Source organism: Phacochoerus africanus, chromosome 15, assembly GCF_016906955.1.
Source record: "Phacochoerus africanus isolate WHEZ1 chromosome 15, ROS_Pafr_v1, whole genome shotgun sequence".
Classification (NCBI taxonomy): domain Eukaryota; kingdom Metazoa; phylum Chordata; class Mammalia; order Artiodactyla; family Suidae; genus Phacochoerus; species Phacochoerus africanus.
Genome location: NC_062558.1, coordinates 48612896 through 48629533, shown reverse-complemented (window position 1 = coordinate 48629533; position 16638 = coordinate 48612896). Strand labels below are relative to the sequence as shown.

General features: G+C 47.5%; 1 protein-coding gene across 1 annotated transcript in view; it reads right to left on the bottom strand.

Annotated features, from left to right (window-relative positions):
* Positions 1-16638, bottom strand: part of DEPDC5 (DEP domain containing 5, GATOR1 subcomplex subunit) — a 104092-nt gene that overhangs the window by 17416 nt on the left and 70038 nt on the right. Inside the window, 7 exon segments of the mRNA XM_047760246.1 lie at positions 3233-3298; positions 6666-6774; positions 13762-13895; positions 14241-14460; positions 15627-15794; positions 16378-16478; positions 16480-16496. Of these exon segments, the coding sequence (XP_047616202.1) occupies positions 3233-3298; positions 6666-6774; positions 13762-13895; positions 14241-14460; positions 15627-15794; positions 16378-16478; positions 16480-16496 (815 nt within the window).

The following is a 16638-nucleotide window of genomic DNA, read 5'->3' as shown; positions in this document are numbered from 1 at the left end:
TCCAGAATGGAGAGTTGTATAATCAAATATTCTATTAGATGATGGAAAACTCACTCCTTCTCAAACAGGGCATGTCAACCACGGCACTACTGCCATTAAGGGTAGTGAGTAAGTCTTTGGTGCGGAGAGTGGGGGGTCCTGTAGTGTAGTGGGTACAGAGCAGCATCCCCAGCTCACCAGATGCCAGTAACAACCCCTGAGCATCTCCTGCTACCTCAGGTGTAACAAATACACATGTCTCCAGGTGTTACCGAGTGTCTCCTAGGAGACAGAAATCACCCCTTGGTTCTGAAAGAACCAATTTGCTCTCCTACATCAGGCTACATCAGAATTGCCAAAAAAAAAAGAAAGAAAGAAGAAAGGAAAAAAAGAGCATATAATCTTTGCCAGCACCATAAATACATGGAGAAATGCAGAGAGAGGCAGCTTGTAATTGCCAACCACCATCTGCCCTCCACCAGCAAGCCTTAGGAATAGGTGCTACACTATAAAATTAAATTACAGCAGCTAACTGAGGCACAAAAGCTCCCGGGTGCTGCCTTCTAGGCCTTTCTAGTGGGGTTACCTCTCATCTACTGCCCTGAGAACCAGCCTAAACCAGGACGTGGTTAAGAGTTATCCTCAAAATCAGAAACTGGCAAATATTTTCCGTCAAGGACCAGTTAGTAATTATTTTAGGCTTTGTGGGCTACATGGTCTATTGAAACTGCTCAACACTTTGTGGAAAAGCACAAAAACAGCCACAGGTGATGTAAATGAGGGGTTTGGCTCTGTTCTGATAAAACTTTATTGACAAAAGCAGATGCTGGGCCAGATTTGCCCCATAGTTTCCTGACCTCTGCTCCATTTCACACACGTCCATTTTCAAGACGCTGCACAGAAAGGCATTTTGCTCAGATTGTAATAACGGGAAAAGTTATGCTTCCCCCCAAACAAGTGGTTTGTCTTTATCTCACAAACACTCTGAATCCTAGAACAGATGTTTTCCCACTTTGGCTACCAGGAAGTGCAGGGCTGAATTTCACAGGAAATTCTAAGTACTTTATGAGACCTCATATGATGTTCTCTCTTTTCTTTTCCTGAATTTCCCCATCTAGTCAGGGACCTGGAAACAGGGGCTGTCTAGTCATTCATGTCTCTGAAGAGAGAAAACAGAACAAAGTGCAGAAAATCCACTCTTGGTCACATCGCCTCTGACTCCTGAGAAGACTCTCCGTGATCCCTAAACATGCTGAAAACTGCTGCCTCAAGTAACTGGGACAGAGTAAAACAACTGTCATAGATACCACTTACATGTGGAATCGAAAAAAATGATACAGGAGTTCCCATTGTGGCTCAGCAGTAACAAACCCGACTAGTATCCATGAAGATGCAGATTCAATCCCTGGGTTAAGGATCCCACGTTGCTGTGGCTGTAGCTGTGGCTGTGGCATAGGCCAGCAACTGTAGCTCCAATGTGACCCCCAGCCTGGGAACTTCCATGTGCCTCCCATGCAGCCCTAAAAGAAAAAAAAAAATTAAAATTAAATTTAAAAATGACACCAAGGAGGGAGGTGGTGGAGGGACGAAAGGATTGGGAGTTTGGGATGGCTTATGCCCACTATGGTGTATGGACTTGATGGCCAACAGGGACCTGCTGTATAGCACAGGGAAATTTACTCAATATTCTGTGATAACCTAGTTGCGAACGGATGTGTATATATGTATAACTGAATCACTTCACTGGACAACAGAAATTAACACTGTAAATCAACTATACTTCAATAAAATTAAAACGCACACAAAGAAAGAAACCTGCAGCTCTAACATCTATGGCCTGTAAGCATATCCTGCAGAACCTGGGGTCTTTGGGAGTGTGTCTGGGGACACCAGGGGTGCAGGTGCCTGGGGCTGTGAGCCTCCTCCATCACCCACACTTTGGCCTGAAAGATTCAAAGTTGACTGGATTATAGGTTAGGGTTAGGTATAAATTAGCAATGGGGAAGAAAGGGTTCCACTGTGTAAACAGGTTTTTTTACAACTGTTTCCCTTATGGCCTCTCTGAGGCCGCATCTGCTGTGCACATCCTGGGTGCCAGGCTGGGTGCTGAGAACTGATGGCTGCAGCCCTCTCAGAGCCCAGTCTCATTAGGAAGACAGGCATTCATTCGTCCCAGTCACACGGACCCCAAAGAGGGCCGTAGAGATGCTGGCTGGGGGCACTGGTGCTGAGAAAGTAGCTAGATGATTCTAGATGATTCTATGCTAAGCATGTGGCAGGAAGCCTGAGGCCTACAGTCTGGAGAAAGCCCTGTCCCCGGAGAGCAAGAGTGAGGAGGAGGGCCCAGGGCTTCAGTCACACTGGACCTTTCCATCATGAGGACTTTGGCCTTTATTCTAAAGGAAAGAAAGCCACGTGTTGCGACCCCAATAAAGGGCAGGAGCCCAGGTTCTCTTCGCGGAGATCTGTCAGAACAGCAATGACCAATGCTAATTATGGGGGAGGGGGCAGGGGGCAGGAATCAAGCCCAATGGTCCTAATTTAAGTCCCAGCTCAACCTCACACTGTGTGAAGCAGAACTTCTCCGTCCCTTGGTTTTTCCATCTGTGGAACTTCAGTAAAACCTCTGCTTAACTCATAGGCTATGCTGTGATGAAGTGAAATAAAACTGTGGGTGTGATGTGTAGTAACTGAAAAGTTTTAAGGCTTGGAAGGCCCTTGAGATCCGGTCCAAACCCTTTATGCAACACAGGAGTTAAGGGCAGCCCAGAGGTGCCGTGGGTGGCACACCCTCAGCCTGTGACAAAGCACACGCCTGTTAATAAATGTTTGCTCTGTTTCTTACCACTTCCTGCCGCACTGTTATAAATTTATCTGGGAGGAATTTATATGGGAGGAAATAAAATAAGAGTTCAGCCCTTAAGCTAGCATATGCCATGCTGCTCATGTCACGTGAACAAAAACACCTAAGAGGGAAGGTGCTTCCATGTGGCCGAGAGTCAGTGGCAACCCTGTGTAAGAGACAGATGGGAACACGTCGGCCACATGTGCCATAGTTGGTTCTCTCACGTTAACCTCTTCAATCCCCTTTGTCACCACAAACTCCGAGGAAAGAAATGCACCTCTGAGACCAAATTCGATTTCAACTGCCCCTCAAACTTGACTTCAGCCCAAGGCCCCATGTTCAGAGCTGAACTGAAGGCTGGATGGCAACTTCTGCTGACAGGCAGGCATGCATGGGGGTTGGACTGACCTGTGGGTAGAAGGCAGATGACGCTGTGCGAGGGCTGCGGACAAACTCCATAAAGAAGGCCCCGTCCTGGATCAGAGCGGCAGGAAGCGACGAGGCGGCAAGTGCGAGGGGGTGGAGGGACGGGATTCGGCCCAGAGCAAACAAGGGAAGGAGCGGGTGAGAGGCAAAAACAAAAACAAGGCAGGAAGGAGAGAAACAAGGGCACATGAGGGGAATGGGAAAAAAAAGAAAGAGAGAGATCCACCCAGGAAGAAAATACCCAAATGCAAAGCATTAGCAGAAACCCACACCTTCCTGGGCAGAAAATCCCATCCTTGTGGGAGTCAGCACCTGGGTAAGAAGGTGTGTCCAAGCCCCTCAGGTCTCATCAGAGCCTGGCTGGGATGCCTGTGCACCCCTACCCCCCATAGCTCCTAACATCCTTCAGACCTGTGCCAAGGGGAGAAGGCTGCAGGGCAGCTTGGTTGGGGGAGGGGTTGCACCAGGAAGGGTTCAATGGCAGCTTCCTGGCCTCCCGCCCAGCTGGGTGACCAGCAGGCCTCCTGGAGAGACGCACAGGGGCCTGTTATTAAACATGGCAGCCAGAAGGGAGAAGAAGATTCAAGGCAGGAAAAGTGCTTGCTTAATTTTCTGAGGACACCAGAAGCAGCAATACCTCCTCCGCCAGTTGTGTAACAAAATCACCAAGATGCTGAGACATACATAGTGTCAGACATGTATGCACTCACCAGGAGGGGTTCCTGAAGCTCCCTTGCCTTCCCCACTCTATTCTTGGGCAGTCCAAGTTTACTTGAAGTATAAATGACAGAGAGAACTTTCCCAAAGACCCCTTCTCCCTCTTTCTTAAGGTCAAGTGTTCCCTTGTCCCCTCAAACTCTTAACTTTTTATGCTTATTCTCACTGAAATGCAGAAATGGCACTTATACAACTGAAGGTCCCTGCTCTCCTACAACTTTTCTTTAATTCTAAAAATAGAATCGGTGAAATATTTCCGTGTCCATTTAAGCAGTCCTGCTGCCACGTCCCATCAGTCATAAGGAGCTCAAGTAACGAGCCTTGGATATGTGTCTGTGAGATGCACATTCGGGACCCTTCCACACCCTAACACTGGGTGCTGCCCAGAGACAGAGTCGGGCCATCTCCTAACACCTTTGCTTCTTCTTGACCATGTGGGGACCCACACCGGGCAGACTGATGGCCAGCTACGTGGATGTGAGTGTCCAGCTGGAAGATGAGGAGAGTGTTCTAGACAGCAATCTCCTGTTTGGTCACTGGTGCAATTTAACCATAATGCCTGTGGCCCCATAATTTCTGCATGTCTCAGGACTGTCCTTGGTGCTGTATCTAATCCTCAAAGATGACAGTGGATGGAGGTAACAGTTAGTAGACAGCACACCATACTTACATACTCTCACATTCTATCCCTTCTTTGCCAGAATGTACAGAAGCAGTGGTGCTAACACTGCTGAGGAACGTACACAGGAGTGAGGACAGGTGAGAGGTCCTCCTTCACCAAAAGGTCATTTTTATATCCAGACTATCCTTGGCACTGAACCTAGAACTACTGCCTCATAGCTGCATTTGCTGAAACAATAGCCTGCAGCCAAATCCGGTCACCTAGTTATTCTAGCCTGTGAGCTGAGAACCATCAAAATCTTAAATGGTTATAGGAGTTCCTGTCGTGGCGCAGTGGTTAACAAATCCGACTAGGAACCATGAGGTTGCGGGTTTGGTCCCTGCCCTTGCTCAGTGGGTTAACAATCCGGCGTTGCTGTGAGCTGTGGTGTAGGTTGCAGACGCGGCTCGGATCCCACGTTGCTGTGGCTCTGGCGTAGGCTGGCGGCTACAGCTCTGATTCGACCCCGAGCCTGGGAACCTCCATATGCCGCAGGAGCGGCCCAAAGAAATAGCAAAAAGCAAAAAAAAAAAAAGGAAATCTTAAATGGTTATAGAAGAACCCACACAATAGCCTTGATCTTGCCTCTTGGCCCACAAAGCCTAAAATATTTATTGAAGTTTGCCCACTCTGGTCTATGCCTTCTACAGGCTGCCTGCAGCCTCGCCTGACACTTTTCCTCAGATTTTAATCCTTCCCTCCTAGTGATCTAATTCTAGTAACATATCCTGAAGAAACAATCAGAGATGTGGCCAAATAATTATGCACAAGGATGTTTGCAGTATTATTTATAATTGGGATATGCTGCAGAATCATTATAAAAACTTATGGAATAATTATCAAAAATTGTTTTTAAAAATCAGAAACAATCTATTTTTTTAAACAAAAACTGCTATAAATGAAGGCCTATCCATATCATGAAATATATAGTTAATTTTTAAAATCATGCTTTGGACAATACTAAGTCAACCATAATTTTTTAAAAAGAGGGAAAAAAATAAGAAAAAATTTTAAAAAAATCATGCTTTGGAGGAGTCCCCTGTTGGTGCAGCAGGTTAAGGATCTGGCATTATTGTTGCTGTGGCTCAGGTTGCTGAGGAACTTCTGCATGCTGCAAGTGCAGCATTTTGGAGAAATAATGACATGTTTAGGATATGAAAGCAAAATAAATAAATACGCAGGTAGATATACAAGGCATATGGAAGTTTCCAGGGTAGAGGTCGAATCAGAGCTGCAGCTACCAACCTATGGCACAGGCACAGCAATGCCAGATCTGAGCTGCATCTGCATCCTATACCACAGCTCACAGCAACACCAGATCCTTAACCTACTGAGTGAGGCCAGGGATCCAACCCGAGTCCTCATGAATACTAGTCAGGTTCATTATAGCTGAGCCACAATAGGACCTCCTTGACCACAATTCTGAAAAATAAAAAATATCCACTGAATCTCCCTCATCTCCTAACGAGAGACCAGGTAAGAGAACATACAGCCAGCTCACCCTGCCACATCAGGACGTGAGCCTCAGACTCTGAATTTCCCAGAAAGGGATGCCAGAGTCATGTTTAGTGGTTTTAAAGGCTACAAAAAGCCTGACCTGTGGAGTTTTTGGCCCCTCTACTGTACTGGCTACTCCGTAGGGAGGCCAAAGCCTGAGGTTTTGGTGTCTGTCTACTAGGATGCCCCTGTTGGACGACTTCGCAGGAGTTTAAGCAAATGAATGGGAATTTCACTCATGGAGGAGTGAGCTCCCCTGGAAGCTGCTTCAGTCGTTTTCTACACCCCCCCCATCCCCAGGAGAGCAGAAGATGGGGCTGAAGGCAGATCAGATGGCTAGTGTCACTGCTGAAACCGGATCTCAGGCCTCAACCAGTAGAGTCTGGTTTGACTGACCTACACCTGCTTCCGTCTAGCTGTCAGCTTCCTTCTGACTGTGAGCAGGCGAGTTCCTTTACAAGAAGAGCAATGTGGCCAGGGGTTAATCAAATCCTCAAGCACACTCAGTCCCGGACTGCATGTCCCCTCCACATCCCTTACCTTTCGTGGGCTGTCCACATAGGTGGGCGTCATGGCAACGCCGCTGCTCTCGGCCGGCTGGGCAGAGCTCTTGCCCCCTTGCGCTGCTGCCTGCTGTTCCCCTAGGCACCTGAATGGGGAAACACAGGTGGGTTGCTTGCACGTGGGCAAGGACCCACATCAGCCACGATGAGATGAAGATAACTCTGCTGCCATCATCTTCCTTTTTGTTTCTCCTCAGGCCCAAATGACACCTTAATTTCATTCCCTGTCCTGAATGATCACTAGCTGCCATGGTAGATCGGAAAACAGCCCAATTTTAAAAGCATCTCGGCAGTACCTGGTACTTATGTAGTGCTTTGAAAAGGCAAATGACATGTTTTGAGCAACTCCATCCATGAACACCATTTCTTAAATTCTTTAGGAAAGACCTTCCTCAGTTTTTATTTAAATATATACAACAGAAGAACATTCTGAAAATTAGGGCTGCATTAACGTTCAGCATTAACATTAACAGGGAGAAATATGCCGGCTCTATACAATTCTGCAGGATTACATATTGATCTTGCAAATGTACACTTCCATCCCTTCTCATCCCTCAAAAAATGCAGACCTCATAGACATTATCTCGCAACACAAGACAACTACAATTTTCTTATGACATCTCCTCCCATTTTGGGTCTGATGAATGTAAAAGCCTACATTCACATTTATTTTCCTAATTTTTTTCTCTACTAAAAACTAACTATGCACCATTGTGACTTAAACGGTCCCCTAAATGAGGCTGTTTTACTACACCATTGAATTTTTCTTTGGTACATTCCAGGACGCTCCCATTGTCACCTTACACGTTTTGTTATCATTATAATATGCACTTCTTGTAGTAGACACCGTTAGGCACTGCCCAGGTCAGCCTGCCCTGGCCCTGCTGCCATAGTAGCTGGGTGTGTTTTTGGCAGGTCAGCAGCCAGCCCCTCCAGGGACAGCCCCAGCTGCAGAGCCCTGTCCACACCCCAGGCTGCCTGCAGTGAACCCACACCACCTGGCCATGCTGGTCTGACCCCACTCATCTCTGAAGGCTGCTCTACCTCCAGAGCTCAAGGGAGGTGCCCAAGGCCATCGCTGGGCTTTCCCAAATTCCAGCTTCTCCCTTCATCCCCTCCCTCCCACAGGGCTGAGTCCAAGACTAAACCCCAGGAAGCCAACCTGTGCCATTTCTCTGTCTTAAATTCTGACCCATCTGCTACTGATGGTGAAGTAATCTCACACCAGAGATTCAAAGTCAGTTTCCACAGTAACCTGTTACAATCTCTCTCTCTCTCTCTTTTTTTTTTTTTTTTGTCTTTTTAGGGCCACACTCCCAGCATATGGAGGTTCAAAGGCCAGGGGTCAAATCGGAGCTGTGGCTGCTGGCCTACGCCATAACTACAGCAATATGGGATCTGAGTCATGTCTGCAACCTACACCACAGCTCGCGGCAACGCCAGATCCTTAACCCACTGAGTGAGGCCAGGAATCTAATCTGTGTCCTCGTGTGGTTTGTTAACCACTGAGCCATGATGGGAACTCCAAAGTCTTTTTTTTGTTGTTTTTTAGGGCTGCACCCACAGCTTATGAGAGTTCTCGGGCTAAGGGCTGAATCAGAGTTATAGCTGCCGGCCTACACCATAGCCACCACAGCAACGTAGGGTCTGAGCCACGTCTATGTGCTATATCACAGCTCACAGCAATGCCAGATCCTTAACCTAGTGAGCAAAGCCAGGGATCAAACCAGCATCCTCATGGATACTAGCTGGATTCGTTTCCATTGCACCACAAAGGGAACTCCTTTTTTTGGTTTTTATAATGGAAAACTTTCAAATATATACAAAAATAAAGAGGATAATTTAATCTACCTGGACCCCAGAATTATTTATTTTCAGAGCCAATCTTGTTTCATCTATACCTATCCATCCTGATAACTTGGAAGCAAAACTCACACATGAAAATATTCCACTCTGGAGTTCCTGTTGTGGCACAGTAGAAACGAATTTGACTAGGAACCATGAGGTTGCGGGTTTGATCCCTGACCTTACTCAGTGAGTTAAGGATCTGGCATTGCTATGAGCTGTGGTGTAGGTCGCAGATAAGGCTCGGATCTGATGTTGCTGTGGCTGTGGCTGTGGCATAGGCTGGTGGCAACTACTCCAATTAGACCCCACCCTGGGAACCTCCATGTGCTGCAGGTGTGGCCCTAAAAAGGACAAAAGACAAAAAAAAAAAAAAGAAAGAAAGAAAGAAGGAAGGAAAGAAAATATAAACACCCATAAACATTTCTGTACATACTGTATCTCTAAAAGAATATAACTTTAAAAAGATCCCAATTCTGGAGTTCCCGTTGTGGCGCAGTGGTTAACGAATCCAAATAGGAACCATGAGGTTTCGGGTTCGATCCCTGGCCTTGCTTAGTGGGTTAAGGATCCAGCGTTGCCGTGAGCTGTGGTGTAGGTCACAGATGTGGCTCGGATCCCATTTGCTGTGGCTTTGGCGTAGGCCAGCAGCTATGGCTCCGATTACACCCCTAGCCTGAGAACCTCCATATGCCTCGGGAGCAGCCCTAGAAAAGGCAAAAAGACAAAAAAAAAAAAATCCCAATTCCACCAACACACTTAAAAATTTTTTAAATCTTCTAATATCAAATATTTCTCTAGTTGTCTCCAAAAAACCTTTTTTTATAGTTTGTTTAAAACAGAATTCCATTAATGTCCCTACACTGCAGTCAATTATGTCTCTCGAGTCTCTTTTCATCCAGAAGCTCCTTCATCCCTCTACATCCCTGCAATTTACATGGAAGAAAGCAGCTCACTGCTCTTGTAAATTTATGGTCTGAATGTGCTGATCACATCCCTTTATGGTACATCGAGGTTCTCTGTGCCCTGTGCTTCCTGAGAACTTGAGATTGTGTCTAAAGGCCTGAGCACATTTAGGTTCGACATGGGGCAGGAATTCCTCCTTGGTGTGATGTGTGCCTCTACCTGGAGACCCACAATGTCTGGCCATGTGAGCTGTCACTGGTGGTCTCTGCTAGGTCCATCAGTGTGGCAGAGACCATGAGTGGTGACATCCCAGCCCTCCTTCTGGACCCGCCAGCTAGAATAGGGGAAAGAAACATTTCCCCACTTGGTTGATCACGGGACTGGCCTGAGCTGTAGTTTGTACAAGGAAAGCAGACTAAGCTTGACTCTGGGAGTTCTTGTCGTGGCGCAGCGGTTAACGAATCCAACTAGGAACCATGAGGTTGGCGGGTTCGATCCCTGGCCTTGCTCAGTGGGTTAACGATCCGGAGTTGCCATGAGCTGTGGTGTAGGTTGTAGACGTGGCTCGGATCCTGCGTTGCTGTGGCTTTGGTGTAGGCTGGTGGCTACAGCTCCGATTCGACCCCTAGTCTGGGAAACTCCATATGCCGTGGGAGCGGCCCAAGAAATGGCAAAAAGACCAAAAAAAAAAAAAAAAAAGAGCTTGACTCTGCCTGGCCTACCTCCTCTGCCCTGTCTCTAGGTGCCCTACCCAGGCATGTTCCTCTGGGCCTCATCCACATATACACACACACCGCGAGGGTCTTCTGTGCTTCCCAGGGCTGCAGCCCAGGGCCGTGACTAGGATGGCAGGGCCCCCTCAGATGTAAGGTCTGATGCACGGGACAGCCTCCAATACTGAGCTGCTGCCCCCGTGCTGACCCGTGCACTAGGAGTCAGGCATTCAGAGGTGGGCAGGACCCCTCCTTGCCCTTGGAGGCTCCTTGTTGCAAAGTTCAGGGGAGGAGCTGCCACAGAAGGCCCAGCCACACTGTGCATGCCCGCACGTGAGGACACACGTGGGGTACACTGCCTCCTTCTCAGAGGCGGGGGCACACTTCCTCCTTCTCAGAGGCAGGGACAACTGCCATGTGGGGTCTCTCTCTACTCTGACTCCCAGACATCAGTTCATCCCCCTCTAACAGGAGCCGCCACCCACAGCCAGGACCCTGGGCTCTGCCCCCCACCTCCCGCCTGACTCCACACCCTCCAGGCAAACATTCCAGGGAAGTGGAGGAAACAGACAGGATGGTAAGAGGGAGGGGCTATAGGTGAGAGGCTCCTGAAACTCCTTTTCATGTTTCCATAACATGATTTTCCAGAATAAAATTGGATCTGCTTGGTGCAGCAAAAAATAAAGAAAAACATCAAGTAAAAAATGCTGTGTGAGCAAATGTTACATAAAGGTCTGGATCCCTCTGCTGGGGCCCCTGGCACTGAGAACACGTACCATGACACCCAGGGGCGGTCATCTGTAGGGAGAATAAACCTTGGGGCCCCAATCGTGCCTCCTGCTGCAAGGTCAGCTGAGCACCCCCACCAGGGGACACTACCACACCAGGTTGTCCCTCCTCTTCCAGTCTGAGCAGAAAGAGGCTCCTGGGAGCGTACTGAACGCTGACTCACTGGCAAATTAAAATAAGATCCCCCACCCCCAGCTTCGCACCCCTCCCAGCAGCATATGTTCCTTGTTCTTTTTTCCAGCAGGAAGATCGTGTGATTAGCTGCAGGGACAACCTGCCAGGCAGAGTTCTGGGGTCTTTCCTTGGTCAGCTGAAGATATTTCCTGAGGAGGCCCCAGCACCCTCAGGAATGAGCCCAACGTACCCCAGCTCTCCTCTTACCTGCCCCCAGTCACCCCGGCGATGCTGTTCCCTTCTCTCCCCAAATTCCTTCCTTTCCATCCCTTCCCTTCCTTCCAGCCTCTGCTGCCTCCTGCCTGGACCAGTGAGACCTCTGCCTCCTGGGCTTACCCACCGGGCCTTCCTACATGGACACATCTCTGAAAACACAAAACACCACCTCTGCCAAAGAGGCTGAATGGATAGTTCACGATATTAAGGAACTGCCATGGATTTTTAGGTAAATTATGGTATTATGGTTTAGTTTTCTTTTGAGAGTTCTTATCTTTCAGAGGCACATATAAAAATATTAGACGAAGGGAGGTGATGTCTGGGACTTGGTAGGAAATAAAAAGGAAGAGAAAAGCAAGTGGGATATAAATGAAATAAGATTGGCTGTGAGTTGATAATCATTGAAGCTGGGTGATGGGTGAACAGGGATTTATTACATGGATCTACTTTTTTTTTTTATACATTTGAAATTTTCCATTGAAGTGAAAGAATGTTCAGAGGGTCCCTCTTGCTATGAGAATGTGTAAGAACAGCCTGGAGTCTGACTTCCCATGCTGTCTTTGCAGCTGCATCTCCTACTGGGCTTCGAGTGCACTCGTTATCTTCTGAAAGCCTAAAGGATGTGGGCTCCTGCTGGGCACGGCACACATGCTCTCACCAGACAGACCCTGGGAAGTATGAAGGGGGACCAGGTCTGGCCAGAAGGATGGAGGAGGCAGGGAGGGCCCCCCAAAGCAGATCCCACCTGCTGGTGGCAATGTTTTCTCCTATTCCCCAAGCCCCACCTTCTCCTGTATAAATGCACCCAAATGCACCCCTTCCTAGAAGGACATGGTAAATCCTACCTCCTGTGATGCCTTCCCCACTCTCCAAAAGCCAGATATGGTCCCACCAGGGGCCCGAGAGCTGAAGGATCTACTGTTACAAAGGGACCACATATTTAAACCACCTAGAGAAGCTGGTCAGGTGGCATGACTAAGAGGTCAAGGCAAGTCCAAGACCAGAGGGTGGGCTAGTTCTCCAGTAAACTAGGGGGCACGAGCCTAACCTAAAGTGCTAGCCCACCATGGCGGGTGTGAACATAGACCCAGTGTTAACCAAGCCTCCACTATTTCAAGCAAAGGCTGGATTTCATATATTATCTATAATATAATTTTGTATTGCATTATCTATAATATATTGTTTTATATAATATCACCATGACTCATGTACTTTTTCACATAAGAATTCATTTTGTAGAAATCCAGACTTTTATATGAAATCATCAAACTAAAAATATTTGGCTCAAATAGTTTTAAAATATTTTGTGTTTTGAGGGCAGTGAAACTACTCAGTAGTGGTGGCTACATATCATAAGTTTGTCTAAACTCACAGAATGTGCAAGACCAAGAGTGAACCCTGCTGTAAATAAACCATGCACTCTGGGTGATCATGATGTGTGAATACAGGTCCATCAATTGTCCCAAATGTACCACTTAGTGAGGGATGTGGATAATGGGTGGGGACAGGGTGTATATGGGAAATCTCTGTACCTACCACTCAGCTTTGCCTTGAACCTAAAATTCCTCAAAAAAGGTCTAATTAAAATAAATAAATATTATATATATATATAACTGAATCGCTGCGCTGTATTCCTGAAGCTAACACATTACAATTCAACTCTACTTCAATAAAAAAAAATTAAAAGAAAAACCAACCAACCAACAAAAAAACACTTTCTGGGCTCGATCAAATGTATCTGTATTTCAAATCAAGCCCCAGATTGCAGGTTTATCACTTTTGGCCTATTTCATGATATTTGACACTTACCAGGTATTAACCCAGTGTTTTTGTTTGTTCTTTGTTTTGTTTTGTTTTTTTCACCAAACTGAGTGTTTATTTAAACATTAGTGATGGTCTTTCCTCATGCATGGCCTCTTTCTACCTTCAGAAAGGCTTCTGGAACTTTAGAAAAATGGAAAGGTTTTTTCCAATAACTGGCTGAATGGCTTTAAGGATCTCAACTGCTCTTCCATATTTCTGGATTTGTAATCAATTACATCATCTACCCCAAGCCTTTTTTTTTTTTTTTAACAGCCACACCTGCAGCATATGGAAGTTCCCAGACTAGGGGTTGAATTGGAGCTGCAGCTGCTTCCAGCATACACCACAGCCACAGCGACACAGGATCGGAACCATGTCTGTGAACTACACCACAGCTCATGGCAACACCGGATCCTTAATCCACTGAGCGAGGCCAGGGATCTAACCTGCATCCTCACAGAGACTACCTTGAACTCTTAACCCACTGAGCCACACAGGAACTCCAACCCAGCGTTCTTTCTCGTATGTGTCTTTTTGTAAATTATGGGCCCCTTGGCAGAGAGAAGTCACATTTCACCCTCTCAGGGCCTGCAGGGTGGGGCCAGGACTTTCCAGCCAGGTACTTACTTCTGAGTGGCCTCCATCTCCAGCAGGGCAGACAGAGCTGAGGTCCCCTTCTTCCCAACCGGGGGGCCGGTCGACTCGAGGGAGTGTGTGGGAATGGGCCCAGCCATCTGCAAGCCTTTCATGGAGGTCCCTTTCTAGAGCAAAGAGAAGGAGACGAGGCCATCAGATGCTGCTGCCCATCAACACAGTTGGGAAAGCCAGGACCTCAGTGTTCAGTCAATGCCAGGAAACTGCCTTTCACTTGGACAAAGGTCTCAAATAGCTGCTGGACTCAGAACAAACTGCTCCCTTGAGGTGGTTTACACACCTCATCTCATTTTACTCTCATCACAGCTTGGGGAAATAAATCATGTTACAGCTTTAGACAGATGCTGGACAGCTGTGGTGAAGTAAACTGGCCCGTGAGTGGCCCCACTGCAGCAAGAGTGGTACTGACAGCTCAGACCCAGCACAGCCCCCAGGGGCCCACGGAGCCTCACCCGCATCACTCGGTCAGAGCGGTGCCGCCTTCGGATGCGGTTCAAGCCCTCCACAAAGCGGATAAAGCCATCCAGGAGCTGCCACTCCTCCTCGTCCGCCCGGGGCCTGTCCCCATAGATGTCACAGTGGGCCTCCCCCTCCGTGATGCGCTTGGTGGCAGTGACACAGGCTGGCAGCAGCAGGAAGCGGGTCCTCCAGAACTTCAGAGACTCAATTAAGCTACAGAGGCCAAAGTGGCAGAGGGTGGTGGTGAGGAAAAGCAGAGAATAAAAGCACTGCCAGTGGACACCCCACCTTAAGGCCACTGGAGAAGGGCGGGGGAGTAAGTCTGCATCTCCTCAGAGACACGTGTTCCTCTGGTGCTGAATTTAACACAGGTTCAGAAGGAAGAACATCAAGGCTGCTTTCACATTCTTTTTTTTGGCTGTGCCCATGGCATACAAAAGTTTCTAGGCTAGCGGTCGAACCCGAGCCACAGCAGCAACCTGAGCCAGAGTAGCGACAACACTGGATCCTTAACCTGATGAGCCATCAGGGAATTCCTTGTTTTCACTTTCTATCCAGAGATGGTGGAATGCTTCTGTGCACCCAGGCTCAGGGGTGCTGTGTTCTTTTATCCTCACAACTATAAATCACATGTAAAAATTAAAAAACAAGCCACCACAGGACTTCCCTGGTTGCCTAGTGGTTAAGGATCTGGCATTGCCACTGCTGCCACTTGGGTTCAATCCCTGGCCTGGGAACTTCTGAATGCCATGGGCACAGCCAAAAAAAACCCCATGACATCACAAGCAGTCAGGAAAATGTTACGAACACTGACATGCCATCAAGGAGCACCTCTTCACTGAGTTTTCTGTTGTTGTTTTATGGGGCAAAATGTACATAATAAAGTGCACCACTTTAGAGATCTGTACATTCACTCTGGTGTGCAATCACCACCACCCATCTCAACGTGGATGTGCTTTTGCTCTCCACTTTTTTCTTTCTTTCTTCTTCTTTTTTTTTTTTTATATCTTTCATCTTTCTAGAGCCACACCTGCAGCATATGGAGCTTCTCAGGCTAGGGGTCAAATTGGTGCTGCAGCCACCAGCCTACACCACAGCCACAGCAACTTGGGATCCAAGCCATGTCTGCAACCTACACCACAGCTCATGGCAACACCAGATCCTTAACCCACTGAGCAAGTCCAGGGATTGAACCTGTGTCCTCGTGGATACTAGGCAGATTCATTATCCACTGAGACATGACGGGAACTCTGCTCTCCACTCTTTTCTAAAACAGTCGTCATGTTGTGATCAGGAGAAAGGACAGAGGCGTTGAAGTACAGACCCACGCAAGACAGCAGCGAGGCAAGGAAAGGGAGGGCCAAAGCGGGCTCTCTGACCTGAAGTCCTCGGAACCTGCAGAGCAGATGTACTGATCTAGGTAATTCCACTTGTATTCCTCCAGCCGCTCGTGGGAGAACTCCACCCAGCAGGAGACGAACTCTGAGTCTGAGTGGGAGGGGCAGAGGCTATAGGTGTAGTGGGTCTGGGCAGATTCATAGGGGTACCTGGAAAACAAAGGGAGTGCCCTGCAGTCCAAACAAGACTTCCCCACTCATCTCTTCTGTACCTTTGCTCCCAATACATTCAGTACCATTCTTAGCATTCAAACCTCAAACACAGTAACCAACCCATCCCAGAGGACTTGTAACAGAGATTTTTCAGTTCTTTTTTGTTTGTTTGTTTGTTGGCCACACCCAGGGCTTGTGGGAGTTCCCAGGCCAGGGATCAAACCTGCACCACAGCAGCAACCAGAGCCACAGTAGGGACAATGCTGGATCCTTAACCCACTGGCACAAGGGAATTCCAAATTCTCTTAAACTTTCTCACTTGGCTTGTTAAGACTCAGGCTAAACAAGATAAGCTGAGTCCAATCCCTTTTGGAAGTAGGTGAGCTCCAACCATAAAATAAAATCCTAGAAAGCAAAATGGTAACTCCGAAAGAAAAACCAATCATTCAGCCTCCACTGTTTGGATTATGGGTTATATACATAATTCAATATGTGGACAGTACATGTTACAAGCAGTATTATGAGTAGGTGGATGTAGTTCAGGACCAAAGCTGAAAATCTCAAATATCCCAGGACTCACTTGGGAAGGTATCGTGTCACTGTAATCATCTTGTCCTTCAGTGTGACTTTGTGGAAAGTTCTGCCCATACTCAGCCAGTACTGGTCTTCCTCTTCAGGGCGGGTTTCGTGACACAAGGCCTAATAGGGAAAAAAATAATAATCATTTCCTCCATTTCCTCCATCTGTTTGAGGGTCATTCCTTTAACAGACAACTGCTTCTCTTCCATATGATCCAGAAAAGGAGAAACAGAAGAGGCAGTACTTTCTTTCAAGGGGCAGT